At 42.3% G+C, this 26,907-nt stretch overlaps 1 protein-coding gene across 2 annotated transcripts in view; it reads right to left on the bottom strand.

Moving 5' to 3' along the window:
* Positions 1 to 26,907, bottom strand: part of LOC124552703 (glycerol-3-phosphate dehydrogenase [NAD(+)], cytoplasmic) — a 114,282-nt gene that overhangs the window by 43,915 nt on the left and 43,460 nt on the right. The window contains exons 6-9 of one of the 2 annotated variants that reach the window (XM_047127044.1): positions 22,575 to 22,805; positions 19,945 to 20,051; positions 17,314 to 17,406; positions 6,770 to 6,801 (exon numbers count right to left, since the gene is read on the bottom strand). In XM_047127044.1, the coding sequence (XP_046983000.1) occupies positions 6,771 to 6,801; positions 17,314 to 17,406; positions 19,945 to 20,051; positions 22,575 to 22,805 (462 nt within the window). In that variant the 3' untranslated portion in view covers position 6,770. Of the gene's footprint in view, positions 1 to 6,769; positions 6,802 to 17,313; positions 17,407 to 19,944; positions 20,052 to 22,574; positions 22,806 to 26,907 lie in introns of those variants that run through there. The other variant, XM_047127043.1, reaches the window with a different exon arrangement.

Raw genomic sequence — 26,907 nt, 5'->3', positions numbered from 1 at the left:
ACCAAGAGATGAATACATTAAGCAGATTCAGAAGGATGTAGGTTGCAGTAAGTATTGGGAGATGAAGAAGCTTGCACAGGATAGCGTAGCATGGAGAGCTGCATCAAACCAGTCTCAGGACTGAAGACCACCACCACCACAACAACAACAACAACAACAACAAAAACAACAACAACAGCAACAACAATGTATCAGGGCACCATCTCAACTGTAACTCTCCAGCATCATGCTGGTAGCAACATTAACCATTCATTTTTCTTAACACTGTGTAGTGGTTAATAAAAAAGAAAGAGAAAAGGAAAGAAAAGGAAAGAAAAGGTTGAAAATGTGAGAAGAAATGGTGACTAAAGGGTTTTAAAATCGTTAATGACCGTGGAAAAGGGAAAGAATGAAATGCAAATCGGACTTCGTATTACAGAAAAGTTATCGGACTTCGTGATTCGGAAAAGCTATTGTTGGGGTGGTCCTTGTGGCGTTTCTGAGCAAAAGTCAAACCAATTTCCACTACAAAAATTATTTGGAGCAGAGAATAACAAAATGCGATTAACAGAGAGAAATGGCGTAGATAAGAGTTCATCCTTTACCATGTCTTTTCTCATGCGGCGTCCAGGTTTTGTTCTCCAAAAATCTCCTGCTTCATTTCTGCGTGAAAAGTCTTAGCTGCTCCGAAATTTTGCAATAAATTTCGTTATCCAGGAATTACTAAAGTATGCAAATTAAATCCATTTTGATATTGAATGCAGTGTATTTTACGTTGCTGCTTCCATCCTCCGAAATTTCATACTAACTTCCACAATACGTCTGCACATCAATAAGTTTTTTTCATCTTAGTCTGACCAAGTCTAGCTAATAAGTAAGTTAAGCTTCCGATCCCCAGAGACAAAAGTGGATATTTAACAAAAAGAGTTACAATTTTAGTACCTTCATTTTCTTATATATTTTCTCTGCCGTCGAGCGATCATACCGCCGCGACAGTGCAATTTATATCTGAGGGAACGAGTGTAGCGCGGCGAAGTTCAAAGTCCCGCTACAAATGTTCTATTTTAATGTAACCTCATTGTTAAATTATTTTAAAACCTTGATGTTTGGGTGTCATGAGTAATTGTTACATTCTGTTTGGATAAATAATACTTCACTAGATCAAACTCTATCATTCAGCAACCACTAAAGTAAATTATTCAATTGAAATGTTCAGGTCCTCCAACCATAAGCAATAAGGTGAGCCCCCAACGAGTTCAGGAACTTATCAAATAACGTTTCGCGATGTGCGTGGCAGTCGATTTGTTAAATAACCTATTAGCTTCATTGAAGCAATCTATCATTTTACTCGTTTTGGGGTGACTGATTTAGTACCAGTCAAATCTTCACGCCCACGGGGCACTCGATAAGTGAGAGGTCGTGTTCACAGCACACCCAGTTTCTGGCAATGTGCTCCGATTTTTAAGCACGGCACCGTAACCTTCCACTCGTATATCTGACAGTGCTACTCTCCTGCGAGTACTCGCGAGTTCACAAAAGTAACTTGCCTGAGCAACTCACAGACGTGAACTGAGACCAGTTTTCATTCTAATGCAAACAGCTCAGCAAGTCTTCAAAAAAGTTAATTGTAGAATTTACTCACTCTAGGATACACACGTTCAGGAGTCCTCACTCAAGTTGGCAAGATATCGGACATGTGACAAATGGAGAGAGACGCTGCTACCATTTTAACAGGTCGGTACCGTACATATAAAAATGGGAATCTCTGAAAGAGAGACGGTGTACTTGTCTCGAAACCCTGTCTCGTCAGTTTAGATATCGCATATTTGTGGAAGGCTGTGTGAGCTTTCTGCTGTCACCAGCGTGTACATGTTATATCTTGTAACGATTGTGACAGACGAAGACATGCACAGAGACATGTAGAGAGCCATCCACCCAAAGTTCAATACGAGTGAACAGCAAATGTATCCTCCACCGTGCACTGCTAAGTAGCTCACACAGTGTGTCACTGTAGCTGCAGTTATAAATGTGGATTCGTGCGAGTGCTGGCCCAGAACTGTGGCCACAGATGAGACCACTGAGAAAGTGCAAAACACTGCTATCTGTCAGTAGTGAAATACAAATGTGTGGAACTGCCGATATGTGTGTACTAGGAGAAAGATTACAGCACATATGTTAATGTTCTCTGCCACATTGTTCTGGCTGTATGCAAAGGCTGACCTCAGGAGCTACACAGGGATTTCAGTACAGTTTCCACTATTAGACAGATCAATTTGTGGAGAAAGTTTTCGTACACAATTAATTACCATTACGACAGACGAGTCCTCTGATCTCTGCCACTTAGTGCCACTCTTCTAGGCTGGGGCGAGTCACTAGTTTTACACGCAGAATTAAATAAGAGAAAGGTAACTCATTTACTGAACTCTAAATGAAAGCAATCACGAACACGAAGTTCTCAGGAATGTGCGGACTGTTTCGAAAAGATCATCAGAAGCAAAATAAGGGTCATCACAGTGGGTAGGTGCACCATAGGAGGTGGAGCCATCTGACAGTTCCAGGAATCCTGCTGGTAGCTGGAAAATACCACGATACTCTTGTGGACCAACTGGATGAGAAGAAGTGTTAGAAGGATGCTTTTTTTGGGGGGGGGGGGGAGGGGGGGGGAGTCTTTGGAATGGCATCGGACCACAAAGTTGCTTTGGCAACGGAAAAGCGGAAAGGTGCAAAGTACAATTTGTCAGAACACACTTCCTCTCAAGCAGATTAGGTGCTGTAACGGTACTTTGACTACCGCGCCTCCCCCAGTGCAAAGATATGATTTATGATCGCAAATGCAGAAGAGCGCTGTGCCAGCGACAGATTTTTTGTAAGTAATTGCCCCCCTCCCCCCCTCTCTTTTGCGTAGGTGCTTGTTTAACAACTAATTCATTACTCTCTTGTCTTCATACGTTCAAGACGTGCATTTTTCCGCGCCGTGTTAAACAATGATTTTAAGTGGAAATTAAAACTATATTATGAAATGAAGTTATTTCAGTAGTGATTCGCAATGGTTATCACCAAATTTATAAATTAATTCTGACAGTGACAACTTCAAGAAATTTTCATCAGACGGAGAACAGGAGGACCAGCAAACAAATGAAAAAAAGGACATCCTACAATAAAATTAAGAATTATTCCAGACGCAGCCACAAAGACTATATTATAATAGATACTACGTTTCTGACAGAATTATAAGGTAAATTTCAACTTATTTCTGATGCTATTTCCTTACAGTCGCTTTTTGTAGTGTTGCCGACTCGGTCTGCCATTCACGGTCAAATTACAGCACTATCTCAATCAGTAATACGAAGTCCGCCTTATCCGTAACTTATTCCATCAAAATTCAAAACCCAGTCAGATTTTCAATTTTGTATTTTTACGGCAGAGCCCCGAGGAAAGTAAACACTACGGCGCTTCCGAGTTCCGCACGTAAATTAGGTCGGGAAGTAGAGTTTGATGGAGAGCTCAGCGCAGTTGCATACAGGTGTCTCGCAGGCTGCTCCGGGGCCCAAAATCTAGCCAGTGCACAAATGTCGACTTACTGCGTCTTTCTGAAAGGAAGCTCCACCAAACAGTACGTGATCTCATTTATTGCCGAACTGTCGATTCACCTCGGCCTCGGGACAGATGTGTACGCTTTTCAAAGTAACTATTTTTTTAAATGCTTTGGCACTCCTTATTTAAGTTTGTGAAGTTACCCTTAGGATAGCCCCCTTCTCTACTCTCCCTCCAACTTATCTAAGCTTAAGTTCACCAACAAAGAGACAAGGTAAGCTGAAGCAGCCTGTGTAGCAGAGGACACACGGAGTACCACTAGCGTGTCTCCCACTCCCATCTCCCCACATTCCTATCCCATTCCAGACAGTACGCAGGTACCAAGATTTCATTACCCCACCGTACCGGGTCCAAATTCTCCGAGGTCGGCACCGTCGTCGCTACGAGAAGAAAAACTGTGTTCCTCGGCTTATTTTGGAACACGAGCTCTCCGACTTCTGTCAGTAATACTGTCCACGGTGCACGGTGTTCCGTGGACATTTCTTCAAATGTCTACCACTGCACTTTGTACACCGCTTCTGGCACATTTCCACACCGAATAAAAGAAGGCTGTGACAAACTGTCCATCTGTTATTTTAATCTTGTCTCTGTTCCAATAATTAAACGCGAGTGATTTTGAGCACCGTGCACACTTCCTCAGGATCCTTCCAGTAAGTCCGAGTCTGCCACCAGACTTCCCTGTGGCTCGACATACCCGGTCGTTCTGCCTTACCTCACTCCTTACGTCAACTCCCAGATACTCCGAGGTCGAGAGAGATTCCAGTAATCGACTGCCGATCGCGCAGTCGAGCGATATCCGATCCGTACATTTACGTAGGTGCACTGCACCACATTTACCAAAGCATCAGATGTCAATATTTGCGACTTGCACCGATCGTCTATATTTCTTAACACGTGTCAGCTACACAGGGGCACACGTGTAGTCCACTATATATACAGTGGACACTACATCAAGGTACGCTACGGGCTCTCTTTTTTCTAACGGTGTCACTCCGTCGTGATATAATTTTGACAATATTTAGAATGCACATGCGAAATCTACTTTACGTGTGATGCATACGCTAAGACGACACATTGCCAAACTACCTATTGTGTCTAAGGTATTTGTTTTAGTAGAGGAAGTACAATTAATACCTTGAAGAGCTAAGGATCCTAACTTACAAACTGTAACACTTTTTTCTTTCATTATTCACTCCCTTTTTATTATTAGCTACGTAATTACCTGTACTTTTCGTATTTCACTAATTGCAATCAATTTCAGAGCCAAAAGGTTTCATCTCCAGGGACACACTGTGGTAAGTGATGTATTACACATGTGAAAATATATCTCTTAACAGTGAGGGAGCATCTATCCATCACCACATACAGTTGCTGTGTGGCTACCTGATGGCGATAATTGCCATCTTCCACATATCAGGTATGTCGAGTGTTTACACGTCCGTTGCCACAGTATAAATCAGATAGTTGTGCTTTTGCTTTAAAATTGACTGCAATTAGTGTGGCAATAAATACAGTTGATTGGACATAACTAAATATAAAAAGGTAAAAAAAACAGCCGAGGTCACAACTCTTGCGTCACTATGGAAGATGGTGATTCTGCTGTGAGGGGAAGTGTGGAACACTCAAAAATAAATACAGCAAACAAAAAAATTTAACATTCACCAGTAGCTGCTACAGAGTTTAACACACGCTATTATCGAGGCAGTTAGCAGAAATGTCTCGACAAAGCTGAGGTGTCATTCAACTTTCAGAGGTTTCTCTGCACTTAATAACACTATTGAACATGCTGTCTTACAGTGGATGGAAAATAACGTGTAATAACACGTGTGGATGATAAAACAACTAGAAGGTAGGAACTATAACACACAGTTGGAAAGGACAAAATATCTCTGGATAAGGCCACAGGTCTCGGTGTCTTAGAAGTAACAAGTTTATTATTATCAATATTGGCATTTTTATTATTATAAAGTCTCAATAGCATTAATAACATTATATTTACCAATGACGTATTATAAATTGCAGTAAAAGCCTCAGTCAATAAAAATAATGACTAAATTAAAATACAGGGCTCTAACCATTCTATACACAAATTTGGTTGTTTGTGCAACCTTTCCTACATCATTTAAAATGAAGCTGTCCCAGTCCTTCAAAACTTTTTATCTAAAAATTATTTAACAATGCATAATGTAAAATTTAACTCTATAACACCACACCACCCAAGTTCTTTAATTTTATTGTACTAAAATTTGAATATTTTCATTGCACAATTTTAATTTCAATGTACTCTGGAGGCAAATATGAGACTGTACTTCATATGTACATAGAAATTGCTGCTTGCACTTCCTGATGCTTTATACAATGGCCTGTGCATTTAGCTCCACAAACGACACCTATAATATTCTTGTCTCCGATGAATCTTTATTTATATGGTTGCACCAGATAATTTCAACAAAGTCTCTGATGACTGAATGCAGAAATTCCTTTCGTTTTTGGCACTATCAAAAAATAATATGGAGTAAAATCACTCCCATCTATCTCAACCATTTACAACCCACAAATGCATCTATAATAACCAGTCAAACCAAAATTTATAACATACACAGTCAGTCAATGTGAAAAATATAATTCTTGCTTCACAGGAATAGTAAATTAGAAACTATATCATATTAAAAAAAAGAAGATAAAATAAATGCATTTCTAAATATTTATAATTTGATAATTTCATATATAAAATTTTCTTTTAAAAATATTACACATATAATCATGGTACCACATAATATCTTTGAAGATTTTTCTATCCTATTGACTTCTGTTTGGCAATAAATTGAGGGCATCAAAAGAACCTCATTTTCTTTGTTATTAAATGCATGAAGAAATGCCACAGTAAAATGCCTACGATTAAAAGATAAATTCCTGCTCAGTCTCAGTGAAGAACTTCCACTGCCATACAAGACATTCATCATAAAAATTCACTCACATAACACACTTATTAGTGGTGGGACAAGCCCACGTTCTGTGGTGGGACTATGAAAAAAAAAAAAAAAAAAAAAATCCAACAGCCTCGCTGATGCCAGGCGTTTCACAGATGCAAATGCTACAGTGCATTTTGCAATTGCACTCTTCCCGATACTTAAGTTGCTAAATAAGGGTTTCTGTAGTAAAAGTATCGAGTAGTGTTTGTGTCGATGTTTTTTTGACTAAAGCGAACACCGTCCAAATGTAGTTTGCCTAAAACCAAAAGAGAAAGAAAACAAACAAAATTCAGTTTAAAATGCTTTATTCTCATCCAAGGGATAAAAAAAGAAAAAGCAAATGTGGTAGTCATAGTGAGTATTCATGCTGCATACACACACATGCACACACAACAAACAGTGAACATCACGCTTATCTACAAAATGACTGTCTGTTCACTCTTTGAGACAAAAATTGTCAAAACATCTCATTACTACAGACGATTGACATTATGCAAATAGTGTTACAAATGTAGCCGACAGTGGTGCCTCTTGTGTGGAAAAGGAGACTTTAGTAGAGCACATGCATTTTCCTTCAACCGCAGGATGCAAGTAACTGTTATATTTTTTAATTTCATGCACAGTCATCATTAGAATTAAGACTGATATATATTCACAATATATACACAGAAGAACGTCGACCTGCACTCACAATTGTGCGTTTCAACAAAAATTACAGCATATTCTGAACCCAAGGACTGAACTTCAGGTGGTTAATGTATCAATCTGTCATAATTTGTACACAGCAGCTCCCAGTGGTCCGTTTCTGTTATCAGTTGTACAGCTGAGAAGTAAAGATAACTGACATAGTAAAAGAACAGATCGCACATATTGCACAGCTTTTTTCTTCCACATATTAACATTTGACTAATTGTGTACAGCCGATGACAGAAACAGACCTATGACAGGATAGCATTTCATCTGAAGATCACGCTTCAGGGCTCGAAATGTGTCTAGCTTTAATAAAACCCTTCACGTGGCTGAAAGTGAATGCTTTTACTTACTATTTTATGCTGTTATATTTATTCCCCGAGGCACGATTACCTGTATCAGATTACGAGACGTATTCAGTTTTAATAGCATCAATACGAGGAAGGAAAGAAGGGAAAAAAGGAAAAAAAAAGAAACGTTTATCATCATCACAATGCCGAGGTCATAGAAGACCGAGTACGAGCTCATACTGAATGGAGAAATCAGTTAGGGCCTGTTTGAGGCAACTGTCCTAAGAGTTGTATTAATTAATTTAGGGAAAAATCACAGAGAACCTAGACGCGGCTTACTGCCAATGACCCTCCGGGACACGAGTGCATCGAAATAACCACTCACACTCCCTCACCAACACGAGGTGCGTCTCGAAAGGGTATAGTTAGTAAGCCTCATTTCATCCGGAGGTGTACGTGGAGACAAAATGACAAGTGTCAGAAGAAGTCACTTTGTGTCAGAAGTCAGTCAGTCAGCGGTCCTAAAGGATCACAGTCTCAGCTACACTATATTTTATTACGATTTCCTTAAATAACGAGGTCACCTGTATTGCCCACAGGTAGAACCAAACTCTTCTCAAAACAGTAGGTACGTGAGTAACTGTACCCACTGCCCAGTCTGTGTCTGCCCCACACGCCATTCCATTACAACAGTAGTTAGCATTGGCAACGATTACCACATCTGCTATTGCGAGCACCAGGGCCACGGAACACACCTACCGCTGCCAGCTGTGTCCACAGCCGCGCTGCTCGTTCTGGTACTACGTTTTGCACCTCTCCTTGTTGTATCAGAACTATTGACCCTACTATGCTGTCCATTTGCTTTGATACAAAACAGTGGCAGACACAAACCACTCTCTGAAATCCACAATATACATAAAATATACCAGGTGATCAAAAGGTCAGTATAAATTTGAAAACTGAATAAATCACGGAATAATGTAGATAGAGAGGTACAAATTGGCACACATGCTTCGAATGACACGGGGTTTTATTAGAACCAAAAAAATACAAAAGTTCAAATAATGTCCGACAGATGGCGCTTCATCTGATTAGAATAGCAATAATTAGCATAACAGTGTAAGACAAAGCAAAGATGATGTTCTTTACAGGAAATGCTCAATATGTCCACCATCATTCCTCAACAATAGCTGTAGTCGAGGAATAATGTTGTGAACAGCATTGTAAAGCATGCCCGGAGTTATGGTGAGGCATTGGCATCGGGTGTTGTCTTTCGGCATCCCTAGAGATGTCGGTCGATCACGATACACTTGCGACTTCAGGTAACCCCAAAGCCAATAACTGCACGGACTGAGGTCTGGGGACCTGGGAGGCCGAGCATGACGAAAGTGGCGGCTGAGCACACAATCATCACCAAACGATGCGCGCAAGAGATCTTTCACGTGTCTAGCAATACGGGGTGTTCTTTTTGGGTTCTAATAAAACCCCATGTCATTCTAAGCATGTGTGTCAATTTTTACCTCTCTATCTACATTATTCCATGGCTTATCAAGTTTTAAAATTTATACTGACTTTTTGATCACCCGGTAAATTTGACACAGTGCCCCACTGCACACTAAGGTCTGAGTGCACACATTAGGTACCAAGATATACGAGTCGCTCTAAGACTTCTCAAGTACGAGGAGCCAGCTACTACATAATCGCGAATACAAACAGTGATTTTGGTACTGTAATTTTTTTTTCCATTTTTTGATCACAATACAAAGTCCTTTGGCGATGGCCGGTTTCAGTCGGTAATGACCATTTTCAGATCTGTTCTACACCATGTGAAGATTGTGGTTACTGACTGAAACCGATCATCATTGAAGGATTTTATGTTGTGATCAAACACTAGAGAAAAAAAAAATTATCATTTGAGAACCTGGTACGTCATCCTCAGCAGCAAGTGTTCATCATAGATGAGCATATTGTCATGAAAGCTCAGAACGGGGGAGGGATGGAGTGCAATCTGACAGCTATTATTCTCTGCATACGTACACGATCTGACAAATGAGGTGAGCAGCAATTTACAATCGTTTGCTAATGGTGCTGTGGTGCTAGGGAAGATGCTATTGTTCAGTTACTGTAGGAGGATACGAGAGGTCTTGAACAAGATTTTTAATTGGTGTGACAAATGACAGCTTGCCCTAAATGCAGAAAAAATTAAGTTAATGCAGACGAGTAGGGAAGATGCTATTGTCCAGTTACTGTAGGAGGATACGAGAGGTCTTGGACAAAATTTTTAATTGGTGTGACAAATGACAGCTTGCCCTAAATGTAGAAGAAATTAAGTTAATGCAGACGAGTAGGGAAAACAAACCTGTAATATCTGAAAACAGCTTTAGTAGTGCGCTGCTCAATAGCCGCATCAAATATCTAGGTGTAATATCGCAAAGTGACACGAATCGGTACGAGTACGTCGAGTCGGTAGTAGGGAAGGCAAATGCTCGACTGTTTTATGGGGAGAGTTTTGGGAAAGTTAGCTCATCCGTAAAGGAGACGGCGCACAAGACACTAGTGCACACAGTCCCGAATACTGCTCTAGTATTTTGGCTCCCCATCGAGTTGAAGTAAAGGAAGACATCGAAGAAAATTCACAGGTGTGCTGCTAGATTTGCTACTGACAATTCTGATCAGCACACGAGTGTTACTGTGACACTTCGTGAACTCTGAAGGGAATCCCCAGAGGGAAGACTACGCTCCTTCCCCGAGGCCCTGTTGCGGAAATTTAGACAACCGGCATTAGAGGCCGAATTTGGAACGAATACTACTGCTGCCGACGTACGTATCGCACGAGGACCACAGAGATACAGTCAGAGAAATCAGGGGTCATACCGAGGCTTATGGACAGTAGTCTCCCCTTCACTATTTGTGGGTGGAAGAGGAAAGGGAATAAGTAGTAGTGGTATAAGATACCCTCCACTATACCCCATAAAGTGCTCGGCGGATTACGTATGTACGTAACAAGAAAGAGTTTTATTCTCACAACATTACATTTGTCGGCTTTGCCAATTTGCAACCAAACTTATCTTCTAACCGGATCAAAATGTTGGGCTACAGTCATCACAGACTACATCCCAGAAAGTAATGCAGAAGCAAAACAAATATTGCAAGTGTTCCATTCTATCTCCGTTTGCACAAGCATCGCATCCTACGCCACTACGATCTCGCGGGTAAGACTCGTACGAGCTTACATTTAAGGCTGTCACATATGAAACATTCACAGAAGAAAGAATACACTGCCGGAGTCACTGTAGGATGTATGCCCTCAGAATTTTTTCGGTAAACTCCCCGTGTCGCACAGTACCCCCTTCTTAACATAAGCCACTGGAGTCACTCTGGAACCTCTTCGGTGCTCTCACATTTACCGAGCAAACCTACGATGACACTTGCCACTCTATTTTAGAAATTGCCCTACTTCCTCTGTCAGTCCCGTTTGGTAAGGGTTCCCAATCGGCAAGTGATACTCCGGAATGGATCGAATGAGTGTTCTGCAACCTGATTCTGTGGCGGGTGAATCTTGTTTCCTCAGGATTCTACCAGTGAATCTGAGTCTGGCACTGTATTTCCAACAACTAGTTTCACACGTTCATTCCACTTTACATCACTCTAAATCGATACTTTCTGGATATTTTACAGGTGTTACCATTTATAGATATTTTGTTTGCTTACAATTTGACAGAACGACGAATGGAATGTGAAGAATTGATGAGATGCTCGGGAGAAATTTTGCAGTTTAGTCTACAATTTAATAGAGAGATGGGAGAGCTGGCAATGACAACAAGGAAAAACAATAAAGCAATGCTACAGTGTGCGCCTGACGGGAGACGCAATCTGGCGTGGGTGGTGGGGATAAGGAGGCAGCACAGGCCAGGGAGCTGGAGGAATAGCAGGGTAGGGTGGAGGAACGTGTAGTGCTGCCTGCGGGAGCACGCGGGGGAGAGGGTAGGGGTGCCAGGCGCAGTCAAGAGCTTTTTGTTTGTGTGTGCAACTTTGCCACTGTTCCCCCCGACGAGAGAGTAGATGCATTATCGTATTGCAGAAGAATTGTGTCTGTGCTAATCTTTGTTGCTTGTACTTCAACTTCGAGTAACACTGGAGAGAAAAAAAATAAACAAATAAAAAGAAAAAACTAAACATATCGTTTTAGCTTTAGGCTGTAGTAGTGTGCACAGTCTCTTAATAGTGCAAGATGTCTCTCGAAATACGCTTCAAATTTTCCAAATACAATTCTGAAAAGACCTACCACTAGTGTTTCTCTGCCACAATTAAGAGAGACATCAACTTGGCAACTTCCTGCGGCTTCACTCAAGGCACTATACAACTGTTTGTACGAGATTACTAGCCTCACACTGACCACTCAAATCTTAATAAAATGGCACAAATGTTACGAATCATTTCTCCGGCAGAAAACTTGAAGCGTCAATGACATACCAGATCTGCTAAGCTCGTAGGCTATTTATTCAGTAATATAAATGGTCTGAACAAGACTTACTCTTACCAGAAACAATATTTTCCAATTTGTGACAAATCTACGAGACATATTCGCCTCGAGAATCCATTCTTTCCTTCTGGGTTCTAAATTTTGTGTTGCACTAGAGTACGTTTCAAACATTCTGATCGTCACACATTGATCAATTAAATAACACAACTTTTCACGAATCCTTTAGGAGTACAGGAGACCACTCACCGAAAGGCAGGGGCACCGAGTCAGCTAGAGCGAAACGAACACACACAAACTGTGCCCTCAAACACTGCCGCTTGCCATGCGGAAAGCGCCGGCACAGCATATCGAAAGATGGACTAGGTCGTCGTAGGGGTAGTGTTGAGTGAGGGGCGGGGTGGGGGGGTGGGGGGGGGGAGAGGCATGGAGAGCGGGTGCCCAGTGGCTCGGAGGGAGGCAGCCGGCTCGCCAGCTGGGGATGTGGGAGGGAGCAGTAGTGGGTGCACGAAGAACGGGTTTCAGTGCCACACTGTAGGTGACTCGGGGACGTGAACTGGGAGGGGGTGACAGGACAGAAGAAGGGGAAGCTATCAGACGGAATACCCCCCCCCCCCCCCACACACACACGTGTACACGTGCTCGCGTGTCTTTTACTTTAGCTCAAAAAAATGATCACTCCGAAACTAGCTAGTTTTCTTTTTTTCACCTGTGCTCGTTAACGACTCGACGCCTCTGCCTTTCAGCGAGTGATCTTCTTTACTCACCAAGTATTTCTATTCTAACAGGAACTTTCCTTGAATGTTATATTTGTGCATTCTCTAAGGTCAAAATACTGTACACCTCGTAAATTACAGTTATAAACTAGCTACAGTTTAAAGAAACCTTCACCACAATTGGTTTACTTCAAGCAAAGCACAAAGATGCAGAAGAAATAAGATAAAGAGCACACCACCACATCATTAGTCTTAAGTGAACAGTTTGTATTAAAACATATAAAAAAGTTATTTAACTAAAATTATTTTATTTTTATTCCTTTCAGTACACAAGAAGAATCACTGTACAAAGTAAATTTAGCTGCCAATTCACAACAACTTTCAAAAAATAATTTCTTACACCATTTAAAAGATGGTTACAGTCCTGTATTGCAAAGTTCTTGCCTGAAAAGAGAGAGGATACAACTTTGCAAGGGTGACACCAATGTTAAGGGTAACACAAGTTCACAGAATCTACAACATCATTCAGACAGATTTGTATTTTTGTGGTAGGTAAGACTACTGACAATTTTTTGGAGGCAGCCTGCGCCTTCACAAACAGAGCTTTTACGAATGCCAGTCTAGAATTGCCCCGTGCAGAAAAGAAAATTACCCAGTTTTACAAAGTTTCTTCAACTGCTCTTTTTTTATTTTTCACACAGCGACAAACTTGCGGGGGTACCCTTGTTGCCAGAAAATGAAACAGAAGAAGAAAACCCCAATTACCGTCTTTCAAGAGACACACTCGACATTTAACCCTCCCTTATTGTCGTACAAATACTTACGGGCTCTGCAATTTCTTTTAGAACTGGTTCCCGAAATACCGGGTCAATTTCCAACATGTAAAAGTATACAATAACTTTGTACAAAAATAATTCAGGTACAAATTACGCTCAGATATTCCCAAATACATATAAAACACAAAATTACAATGGTAGGAATTACAAACATTTTCCGAGCATCAACTCGTTGTCAGTATTTCTGTTCTACGGGCACTCGTGCACAACTAAAAACTACATAAAAATGGCAACAATTCAAAAAAGAAAAATAAGCAATTATCAGTTCACAAGATGCATAACAGTCATTCTCTTTGGTTTTTTGAACTGCAGTTTTGTAAGAACTCAGATTCTTGGCACAATGCTACACAGTACAAAGAACTACAATACAGTTCTGTCATCTACACTACGATACACTACACTACTCGGCAGAGATTAAGTTGCTGCCTCTACGAGAGCACTGTCTAATAGTCGTAGCATTTAGTCTCTCTTCCCTCACTGTGGTGTGGCAGAAGTCTGGTACCGTCCACATTTTTTCCACTGTTACAATGCAAACGCAATCTTTATTTCCCCTCACACACAGTGTGAATGGAACCGAGACGATGATGGCAGTCAATAACTCCCAAAACAAGTATTAAGTAATGGAGGAGGAGATTAGTGTTTAATGTCCCATCGACAACGAGGTCATTAGAGACGGAGCGCAAGCTCGGGTGAGGGAAGGATGGGGAAGGAAATCAGCCGTGCCCTTTCAAAAGAACCATCCCGGCATTTGCCTGAAGCGATTTAGGGAAATCACGGAAAACCTAAATCAGGATGGCCGGAGACGGGATTGAACCGTCGTCCTCCCGAATGCGAGTCCAGTGTGCTAACCACTGCGCCACCTCGCTCGGTCTGTTAAGTAATGTATATTGCAACTTCAACTAAATGATTAAAAAATGATAATTGTGTGAGGTGGGTGCAGCTTCCCTAAATTGCAATATAAACTATTCTCTCTCCTTTGTGTGGACATCTAATAAATTGTAAAATGTGACACGATTGTTGTTTCAGAGACTGCTGTAAGTACAGAAATCATTCTTATTTCTTTAATTTATCCAGATCACAACTTTTAGTCTTCAGTTTTGACAATACACTGGAGTCGCCTTCAGAATGAATACTGCAGAATACAGAGCCCCATAGATATCAGTAGAAGTGAGTCACAAATCTCTATGCTGCAACATTTGATCTAATGGTGACTGTACCTTACAGTCAAAGACGAATCCTTAGGTGATAAACTGGAGTGACCATGGAGTAAGGGAGGAGGGGGGAGGGGGAGGAGGGAGGAGGGGGGAGGGGGAGGAGGGGGGAGGTTGAGGAGGGGGAGGAGGGGGGAAGGGGGATGAGGGGGAAGAGACAACAGTGCACATAAAAGGAGTGAGAACCAACTGCTGTAGACTCAAATGGGGAGGATGCCAGACTGTTGAAAAGAACAGCTATCCTCTTTGAACACACTGATACAATACGTGAGGAGAAATTAACACATTACGAGTACACAAGACGTCCAGGGTATGGTAGAAATATTAGAGCACAAGGAATAAGAATTTATAATGGAGGAACTTTGAAACTCCCAAAGGGCTCCAAGACACAAACACCGTGAGCAAAGATTCCAACGAAGAAAAAGTATAAAAACAGGAACAATTCGATTTATAGTAATGGGCTTCACAGATGATCAAAAATAAAAAGAATAGAGTAACAGCTATCTTTGTTTTATGAAATACTCTGCTTATTACTTTTCACTTTGCCAGATCATTTGCTTGGTGCGGGACCTGCTTGGAATGTGCTACAATTGCAAAGATGACTGTTTATTAGAATATATCAATAGACAAGAGGAGTTCAGGCAGGTGCAAAAAAAAAGTAATAACAGAAATATTCAGCTTTCAAACTAAGCTCTTCATCGGACATGTGTGGCCACATGTGTGGGAGAGTTGTGTTCATGTGAACGAGTGTAAGTTTTGTATGTCTGGCAAGGGGCTTTGTCCAAAAGCTGAGTGTTTACAGCATTCTTTTTCACTGTGCCTGTCTGTGGTGCAGTGCCTCCTCTATGTGGTCAGTAGCAGTCTATCCTATCTGTGTTCTTATTCTTCTGCCCTGGATTTATCACTGTTGAAAAAGTAAAAATATACAAATAATGACAAACAGGCATTACACACCACGTGTAAGTGGCAGACACATTCATTTATCACCAATGTAATATTTTACTAAAGATAGCGTTATTACTGTTCTGTTTCTATTACATTTCTAGCAAAACCAGATGACTAAACTCGTACTACATCTCCATCTCAAAAGCCTTCTCAGAATTAACAATGGCCCCCAAACACACACAGTATCTGCCATTTCCATTGACTCCGAATCCTTTTCTTTAGCTTACGTCTCAGCTTTGCATAACACTCGTCTCAGCCTAGTAAAATTCTGACAGGTTTGACACGATTCTCTGTAATGTACCAATATTTCAAAATGTACTCTTCTCTAGAACAGTTGTTTCAAACACATATTTGCAATAGTAAATTTGTAACGTCCTTTTTCTCAGGCGGATTTACAATTGTGTGTCTTTCCCTCTTGCAGTTACTTCAGTTTCACAAGTGTTTATCTTTCATAATGTCTTACCAAAAATGATCACAGGTATTGACACAAATAGTGTTGAATTTGACACGTGTAATGAATTTGAGAGCTGCCTCAAACCAGTCTCTGGACTGAAGACCATAACAACAACAATGAATATATGTCAGGGGCCAAATGTTAGTGTTAACTTATGACACACCTGCTTTTTTCTTGCTCTCCCTGACAATTCTGCCCAGCCATGCCTCAAATGTCAATGGAAGGCATATCTCCAAGTCTTACAAATTTATCAAGGCTCTTCTGCAATGTGTACAGATGTAGCAATATCTGCAGCTGTCGCCACAGCCACCTGCATTATAATGGTACACATTGCTGTCATTCGTAATGACGGACTCACTGTGCATTCGATGTCCGCTTGTAATGAAAACAAGTCTGGAGAGCAAAATGTATGCAGCTATGAAACAGAAGATTACAATTTGTCAACAAAGTCACCCTTCAGCTGCTTTCATCGGGCTTTCTCGTTTCTTTTATGCGGTGCACAAATTTCTCTTCCACGTTAACACCTTCAGGTCGAGTTGTTGCACTTCGTAAGACTCAGATCAGAGGTCAATAATGAGAGGATTGTGTCCCTTCCATTTTCCAATCCTCCCGTTACATATTAACCTTCACACTTTCAGTACTACGTGCGGATCTTCGTGCCACCTTTCAAAACTTTTGTCACCGATAACTCTCACTACAGTATCTCGAGCGACGGAAACTCAAGCTCGGAAAGGCAACAGTGTAGGAAAAGATAGATTTCTGCTCACCATACAGATGACACGTTAAGTTGCAGACAGGCAAAATTAAGAATAATTGTCTCAACTGTGTATCTCTGCAACTTATAAAATGTCATCTTTAGGGTAAGCAGAAACCTATCTTTCCCTGCCTCAAATGTCTTCCACTACCACGTGTGACACTCACAAACAAGAAGTACAGAGTGTCATTACATTTACACATCACAAATGTGCGAGGGCCAGCAAAGGTACAAATTTTGCAAATTATTGACACCTGCCATCAAGCGTACACAGTGCGAGGGGGTAATTGTCGCCCGTGTGGGAAAATAAAGAAAGAGGGTGACCAGTGCCACAGAAAGAGCCCGCCCGTCGCCCACCACCAGCGAGGGAAGCGAGTGAGCGAGGAACTTACATGTGTTCCGGGTGATTCCGGACATTCTCTAGCAGGTCCGCAGCCTTCATCTGGCCGGTGCAGATTTTGTGCACGGCCGTCATCAGAGGGAATCTGAAAACGAGAGAAGGAACATTCACTTTTGTGACAAGACCTCTCACTGAAATTTACAGCTTCAAAGTTACAACTACATAACCGGAGCAATATCACGACGCATTACCCGACTGTAGTACAAGTACTTCTCTGATAACTGCCGTGAAGCCCACCTCTCCAGATAACGACTGTAATAACATACACTCAAAATTGGGTGCTACCTTGCATATTTCACGCATAAATGATTTGGTAATTGGGTAAGGAAGTACCAGTTCATATTTTTTTTTGTGGTTTTAGGGCACACAAATACAGTGTTCTTTAGCGCCCAGACTAAATTACGAATGCACTGCAAGGCAAAATGTTAAAACAGCAATTAAAAAGGACAACACTACAAAAGGCACACTAACAGGCAAGGGATTAAAAGAAAACAGCATAGTCAAATGTTCTTAGACAGGTTTGCCAAGTGGATAAAACGAAGGATGCGGGCAGCTGCTCCTGGGTCATCCACTAAAATGGTATCCAGAGTACACGGCAGGCCAAGATCAATGCACAGTGTATTAAAATTCGGACACATGGCGGACCGTCAGCTATTGCCCACACAGGCAGAACGGCGCCAGCGCAGCCATCAGCAGATGGCGGTGGCTGAACCGGCAGTGTCCACTTCGTAACCAGGCCAAAACGACCTCCTACCGCCGAGAAGGGCGTGAAGAGGTCGTCCGAGCCGCGGGAAGATGTTTCGAGGCCCGAAGCTCGTTTTCAGTAAGTGTAGACCGATCGGCATGCCACAGCGATAAAATGCGCTGACAAATGACCCTGCTAAAATCAGATGAAGGCACACAACGAGAAGCTGTCCGAGGCTGGAGGACCGCAGCCTCGGCCGTGGCATCTGCAGCTCCGTTCCCAGGGATACCGACACGGCCAGGAACCCACATAAAGCTAACCGGAGAACCATCGTCCGCCAGCTGCTGAAGAGAGCGGCGGATCTGGTGCACGAAAGGGTGAACCAGATACGGATCGCCGAGGCTCTGGATGGTGCTCAGTGAGTCAGAGCAGATGACATAAGCAGAATGTCGGTGGCGGCGGATGTAAAGAGCAGCCTCATAGAGGGCAAATAGCTCAGCTGTGAAGATCGAACAATGGCCATGGAGCCAGAATTTGAAACTGTACGCCCCGACAATAAAAGAACACCCGACACCGTCATTGGTCTTAGAGCCATCTGTATAAATGAAGATCCTATTAACGAACTTCAAATTAAGTTTGACAAACTGCAAGCGGTATACCGAAGCTGGGGTAACCTCCATTGGGAGCGAGCTGAGGTCGGGAAGTACCGTCACGGGCAGCCAGTGGCGAATACATACGGGGTGCGCATGCCGTGCCGAAAGGAGCAGCTCGTGATCATCCTGTTCCAGCAGAGACCTCAAAGGAGCCACTGTGGAGGCTTATCACAGGCTTATCTGAACAACTTTACGAGGAGTATGCCCGACTACAATCTGAATTATGAGGAGGGCCTATTGGTTCATAAAGAATGAGTTATGCGAGGTGACAGTGAGAAGAAACTGCAGTGTTTGCAGTGGAATCTTTTGCAAGGTTTCATATTGGTTGTTTGTTTGTGTGTATCGAGTGGAAATTTATTCACCTTCTTTATTTTTGTTTTCTTATGACTGTACCTGGCAGAACAAAATCAGTTTTCTTTCCTGTTACATCCAGTAATGACAATAAAACAATAAGCAACATTCATTTTGTTCACTGTATATTTTGTCACTAAAAAGGAGCTTTTTTTCGCAGCACTACCAGCAGGTCCAATTCCGAGAAATGCAGATTCCTACTCTGAGAGATGACTAATAGTACCTGTTCCACCTGTGAGGACGACTGAGCAGTTAGTTGTGGGAGAAGCTGTCAAATTGACAAACTAGTGCCAAATTTAATGTCTTATACTGTGGTACCATTAAAAGGAATTATGTTTTAGCACTGTTTAAGATCTGTTAAGGAGTCGTCAGTGTGACAACGAAGGTACGCTTTCTCGCATCAGACAGAACTGTCGATTCCATTTTTACGCACCGTCAACCGAGCGTCAGTAAGTGTACCTTTAACGACAGTCGTCCTGTACGTTCCTGTCGACAACGTCTTTTGCATTTCAGAAATGCCGACAAAAAGTTTAGGTAATCCAAACAACACATATCGAGATAAAAGCTCAAAAACTATCCTGCAGATAACCGTTTGAGAATCTTTTTTCTTCGAGAATGTCACCATACAATAATGCACAATTTTATGTATTTCTCACCCAAGTTTGGGCTGCTGTACTGTAAAGAAATGCTTCTACCCGTAACAATAATCTACTGCTCTCTAAACATTCTTTATACATACAACTGCATCAATTTTATTAACACCAAAGCCAAGAAAACATTCAAAAATGCGTATTGATGCTGTAAGAAAAGGAACACGTGAAAATACATCTGTAGGATCCATAATAGTGTAGCGGTAATGTTTAAAAAGTCACATTGTAACTGAAGGTATTCATTTGGACTGTTAATCTATTGACTGTTCCAGACTGGAACCTACCTCGCCTCCATGCCTTTGCTCTTGAGCATGAAGTTCACCTCTGCCGCTGTGATGGGTCCCTGTAGTTTCTGTCCGTTCAGTAGCTCTTTCTCCAGTTCTTCAATTGACTGAAACATTCATCGATACAGCTGCAATTATTTGACACACACAGCAACATTGTCAAAGAGTGTAAAACACACACACACACACACACACACACACACACACACACACACACACACACACACACTCTCTCTCTCTCTCTCTCTCTCTCTCTCTCTCTCTCTCTCTCTCTCTCTCTCTCTCTCTCTCTCCCCCCCCCCCCCCTCCTCCTCCTCCTCCTCCTCCCCCCCCCAACCACCAATCCTTTAAAGAATCGGATACCTTGTAGAAAACAGTTTCAAATGTCTGATTACTTTACAAATGAGATAATGCGTTAAATATTTGACTTTAAAAAGTTTATGAAAGGTTTGCAAATATGTGTAAGTTTATCAGAAGTTGCTATGTGCTCTCATTATGAAACACTGGGCATAAATGAACTGGGTAATTTGCGCTCCATTTCAAGCAAAACCTAGTTTTTCCATGCATTTCACTGTTTATGTTGTCATATCTCCAAAATAAAACAAAATAATCTATTCACCACACGGCAGCAGGAGGAAACATGTATAAAGGTTAAGTAAATATGCAATCTTTCAAAGCCAGATGCTCCTTCTTCTGGCAGAAGGTTGAAGGGGAAGAAAGAGGACTGGCGAGTTTTAGGAAATGAGGAGAGTTTGGAAAAGATACCCAGAATCCCATGTCAGGGGAGACTTCCCAGACGGTATGAGAAGGAAAGAGACTGTTGAGGATTGCACCAGAAAAAAATTTGAAAGTCTGGAAGCTTAAAGGTTGAAGAAATGTTAATAAGCAAGACAAATCACTAACAAAACACTGTACAAGAGTTACTAAGAGCAGAAAGCCAAGTGCATTGTATCTGGTAGACTGAATTTGTTAAGTATTTTCCGTAATTACTCGCGACAGAAACGGACGTACACTTTTTTGGAGAATGACCGAGGTGACACAAACTCTCATTTTGAACTCTTCGATGTTTCACATTCCACTCGCAACCGGTTATCTAATCGAGCCAGGTTTCTTCCGGTCAAGATCCTCCTCAATATTAGGTAAGTTCACAGCGAGACTGTTCCCGAATTTGTGTATTTATAATTTTAGATAAATAACGCCCGTTATGGCCGATCGATACTCGCCACAGAGAAAGTGTCGAGTGGCAGTCAGGCTCATTTAAAATCATACTGACAGTATCATTCGGCTACTGATCGAAGTCCTTCCACCTCTGGGTGTTGTGGCTACACTAGATGAAATGTCATACCCAACACGAAGCACAGATATCCCCCGACAATTATCCGAGTCAGTGTGTATAGCTGCTGGATTAATGCTGTGTTCCATCGATTGGGCTTTTTCTCAGTATTATAGATGGCCATGGAGTGTTTACGAAGGTTTCCAAGGGTTTAATTGTTTTCACCTTCCACAGTTATGTAACTAGTCTATTCTCACCAGCTGCTCGATAATTCTCGAATGGACGAGCTGACACTATTTGGAGGTAAGTGTACAAAGCCCCGGCACTGACTTTATAAAGGAGTCAGCCCAGCTGCTCTCCAGGACCCCACAAGTCTTTACTGTCAGAAGTCGACAGTAGTAGAGTTTTCATTTTCAGTGGTGCAACGCGGCAACACAATCTGCCTGACTGAACCTGAGTGAAAGTGACGGATTGAGTTTTAAAGAGTCCTCGCGTGATCTCACTGTCCGTTAACAATACTGAATCTCTTGTGTTCATTTAATAAAAGTTAGCAGTTGCTAATGACTGCACAAGTATGTGCAGCCTGTATGTATGTATGTATGTATGTATGTATGTATGTATGTGTCAGTAAACCAGTTACAGGAATGTTACCGAAGAATAAATGTGTCAGTAAACCAGTTACAGGAATGTTACCGAAGAATAAATATTAATGATAGTCATATATAATTACTGATGTCAATTTCCAGAAACTGAAAAGACAATGTGACAAATTGACAAGTACAAGGAAAAACATTGGCTTACACCTAACTTTGGCACTCAAAACTCTTACACCAATATCAGTACGAGTGGAAGATCGAAATTAAATATATTTTGATAAAGAAAAATGACGAACAGTGGGGACCCCACACACTAGGACACAGTTCCAAAGTGCCTTGCCGGAATACCAACCGCATTCACTGCACTACACTGTGGTACACTTTCTGAACAGTCGCATAGCCAAAACATCTGCATCACCAATACCTGTACTAGTGTTAGTCCAGAAGACAACTGGAGATCAAATATTCGAGTAAGACACTCTTATCTGTCACATTAGTAACTCTCACGAGTGCGACACCGGAACGACCGCAATTTTTCGTCTGCAGTCTAGAAAGTATTGTCGTATATCAGTTACTCAGCCCCACTCCCAACCAGCAAATTGTTTTGATATGTTTACATTCTAAATATTCAGCAACGACAGTTACATAATTTTCAAAATTCTTATACCCCACTACTGCAGTGCCATATTTATTGATCTTACTGGTCCGACGCTAAGTCCTCACAAAGGATTAAACAAACACAGCCACAGGATGCCACTTACCTTTCCAGTCTTGATAAACGCTTCACCGACGCGCCTGTTTCTGCCGCCGAAACAGGTCGTGATGAGGTCAGCCACACCGCAGCTTTCGAAGAAGGTGGACAGCCGGGAGCCGGGGAAGAAAACGTCGACAAACTTTATCATCTCCATGAGTCCCAGCCTGATGACGGCTGCTTTGGTGTTGTCGCCGTAACCCAGCCCGTCCACAAACCCCACGCCAACTGCAATGATGTTCTGCAGGGAAAACAAATGTCACATTTCAGAAGGAGTGCAGGTCAGAGGAAAACACTCTAGCACTCTCATTTTGGCCACAAATAAAGACAGATACTCTTGAGTGAGGAAGGACAAGAAAAGTGTAAACACACGCAACCAAACTCAGTTAGTGTAGCAATAATCTCCTACAGTAATGACACTGAAAGATACATACAAAAATGATTTAAACAAACAAGAGGTGCAAAAAATTGCCAGAAGCTAAAATTTGATATGATGCCATAAGACAATACACAGATAAATCATAATTAGGAAGCAACAGCAACATTATGTAAAACTGTGTGTTGTAACTTGTTTAAAGTGTGCGAGTTTGTTTTACTGCATATTGGTCTCTCCATTTTAAATCATGGTGTGGTATCAAAATGTTAAATTTATCATTTTTGTATTCCGACAAAATCATTATAGATTTAATTCTGGAATGGACATTATGTAACCAACAATTAAGTGTATCACCTGGTCATGTAAAAATAAATAAATATCAACTATTAGCAAATTTTCTACACTCATAAAAAAAAGTTTTGCATCACCTCAGTTCCGAGAGTTCCAGAACCTGTACAGAAAACTGGAATAGAGATCAACATAAACATCATTTCCGCCCTTTTCATTGCTCATGAAAACCACACATTGCATGTTTTACCACCATACAGCGAGACCTTCAGAGGTGGTGGTCCAGATTGCTGTACACACCGGTACCTCTAAACCCAGTAGCACGTCCTCTTGCATTGATGCATGCCTGTATTCATCATGGCATACTATCCACAAGTTCATCAAGGCACTGTTGGTCCAGATTGTCCCACTCCTCAACAGCGATTCGGCATGGATCCCTCAGAGTGGTTGGTGGGTCACGTCATCCATAAACAGCCCCTTCCAATCTGTCCAAGGCACGTTTGACAGGGTTCAATGTCTGGAGAACATGCTGGCCACTCTAGTCGAGCAATGTCGTTATCCTGAAGGAAGTCATTCACAAGATGTGCACGATGGGGGTGCGAATTGTCATCAGTCAAGACGAATGCCTCACCAATATGCTGCCGATACGGTTCCAGTATCTGTCGGAGGATGGCGTTCACTTATGATAGAGCCGTTACGGAGCCTTCCGTGACCACCAGCAGTGTACGTTGGCCTCACATAATGCCACCCCTGTAGTGTTCCAAAAATTTCTGCACAAATTCTAGAACCACTCTGCCTTCTACTGTTTCAAACACACGATATTTTAGATACGAGTGCGAGAAAGTGGAATCCTACCTACTGTGTGTCACATGTTTGTGTGTGCAGGTTGGAAACGAGTCGCGAGCAGAATGTAGACGCGGCGGTCAAACTGCACCGACAAGTACTTGTCGGTTGATCTGTGGAAGTTTAGTGAAAGTGGGCAGAAGAACCATGGAGTGTTTATGTTACTCTGTTCTAATTGCATTTTGACCATTGTTATGGTAACATGAACAGTTGAAAAAGCTCCATTAAAAACTTTTGTCTTAGCCTCGGTGAAGGGACAGACGCGTATAGTTTCGTGTTGAGGATGAACATGGTTTTTAAGCCAACTTTCTGTCATATGTAACTTGTTTTGTTTCTAATGCTTGAAAACACAAGAGGCATTTATTTATGTGAAGTTTGGAATTTGTAAAATGTCAGAAGTTAAAATATATGTCATTAATTGAAGCAAATGAAACTTGGTATGTCTACTTATTTTTATAGGTAGAAAGAGTCTTAAGAAATTCCTGTACCTAGCAGCATACTTCGGAGAAGGAGTGAAAGAGTTTGCAGCAGCAGGCCAGTCAGCAGGGAAGTTTGGCCGAACATCTCGAGTAAGTCGTCTCATAAAAGAAGTGGAAGTTTGCATACATACTTCAACACTTCAAGTCATCCAAATTGTTGGAACCCAAAACAGCAGGGAACCTCCACCTTGCTGCACACGCTCGACAGAGTGTCTAAGGCGTTCAGCCTGACCGGGTTGCCTCCAAACACCTCTGTGACGATTGTCCGGTTGTAGGCATACGTGACACTCGTCGGTGAAGACAATGCGATGCCAATCCCGAGCGGCCCATTCGGCATGTTGTCGGGCACATCTGTATCGCACTGTACGGTGTCAGGGTTACAAAAATGGACCTCGCCAGGGACGTCGGGAGTGGAATTGCGCATCATGCAGCCTATTGCGCACAGTTTAGTCTTGGCACGACGTCATATTGCTGCAAGAAAAGCATTATTCAACATGGTGGTGTCGCTGTCAGGGTTTTTCCAAGCCATAACCCATAGGTAGCGGTCACCCACTGCAGTAGTAGCCCTCGGGTGGCCCGAGCGAGGCATGCCATCGACAGTTCCTGTCTCTCTGGATCTCCTCCATGTCCGAACAACATCACTTTGGTTCACCCCGAGACGCCTGGACACTTCCCTTGTCGAGTACCCTTCCTGGCACAAAGCAACATTGCAAACACGATCGAATCACAGTGTTGAACGTCTAGGCATGACTGAACTACAGACAATACAAGTTGTGTACCTCCTTCCTGGTGGACCCCTCCATCTAATAGTCGCTGCTCATCCACGATTGTTTACATCTTTGGGTGGGTTTAGTGACATCTCTGAACAGTCAAAGGGACTGTGTCTGTGATTAATACCCACAGTCAACGTCTAGCTTCAGGAGTTCTGGGAACTGGAGTGATGCAATACTCTTTTTGATGTGTGGGAACACAGTAACTAGCTACAACAGAAGGTCCAGGCTTCACAGGTTTGTATATTTTGGGACGCACTTAGAAGATGCATGTGGAGAGGTCATTGGGATGCGGACGGAGATGGACTCAGGAGAGGGATGGGGGGGGGGGGGGGGGGGCAGATTCTGGGATGGGTGTAACAATTTCAGTAGAAATTGGAGGTTACGCTGGACTTCTGGGACACCGTCACTATGACAAAGGTCATAGGTGGATTACTCTCAAATTTTCTGTGAGGCAGTCACTGCGATTCATCACATCACCGTTGGAGCTAGTCTCTGCAGGGAGGACGATGTTTGTTTTTGTTTTGATGTCGGGAATGGCAGTGCTTTTGTCTGTTGCGAGGTTTGTTTTCTTGGGAAGAGACCTGGGGGAGGATGGTGGGGTGAAGTTGGAAGGAGACCACGAGGTGCCTAGGTGGGAGCAGGGGAGCATGATGATATGAACAACTGGGAGAGGCAAGATTCAGTGTCGGGATTAGGTTGGCTTTGGGTGGAGGGATTGACAGCAAGAAGTTTTTTTCACTATGGAGATCAGGAGAAGGAGAATAGGCCTTTGACGAGTCCAGCTGGTGAAAAGGAAAGTTGCCACTCACCTTATACAGAGATGCTGAGTTGCAGATAGGCACAACAAAAAGACTGTCACAAATAAAGCTTTCAGCCCGTAAGGCCTTTGGAAAAAAAAAAACACCACACACACACACACACACACACACACACACACACACACACACACACCGCTGTCTTTTTTGACAAAGGCCTTACAGGCTCAAAGCTTTATTTGTGCCAGTCTTTTTGTTGTGTCTATCTGTGACTCAGCATCTCCGCTATATGGTGAGTGGCAACTTTCCTTTTCATAATATTGTTAACATTCCATCCTGGATTCTCCATTGTTTGATTTCTGTAGACTTAAGATTTTTGGTGCATAGATTGACAACAGCATTCTGGGTTTGTTTACGTTCTGGGTTTGATGGTATGCTGGGAGAGAGTTAAGGGGGATGGGACAGATGACGTTGAGCAAGGCAGGGTTCGGGTGCTACGAACGAACGACTGGGGAGGGGGCAGGGTGGGGCAAGTACAGGTTTCGACAGGTGGCAGTCGGTGACAGCAGGATCTCGACACTGTGGATAATTTATGGAGGTTGTGCCTGTGTTTAGAGTGCTCTTCCAGGTGTTTGAAGGCAATGTTTTCAATTTGGGGGAGACAGTCTAGGCAGCTGGGACGACAGCACAGTAGCCGTTTCGTGTGCAGAGACCAGAGATGGTTCAGGGCTACTTGGAAATGGAGATTTGTTTCTGCAGTTTCAGGCTGTCGAAGGTCACTGTGAAAGGAGGGTGGGATCTAGGAAAGGGGATTTTTACGGTTAGGATG

Source organism: Schistocerca americana, chromosome 10 (genome assembly GCF_021461395.2).
Source record: "Schistocerca americana isolate TAMUIC-IGC-003095 chromosome 10, iqSchAmer2.1, whole genome shotgun sequence".
NCBI classification, from domain to species: Eukaryota; Metazoa; Arthropoda; class Insecta; order Orthoptera; family Acrididae; genus Schistocerca; species Schistocerca americana.
The sequence above is the reverse complement of the archived record's forward strand: the minus strand, read 5'-3'. Positions and strand labels throughout refer to the sequence as shown.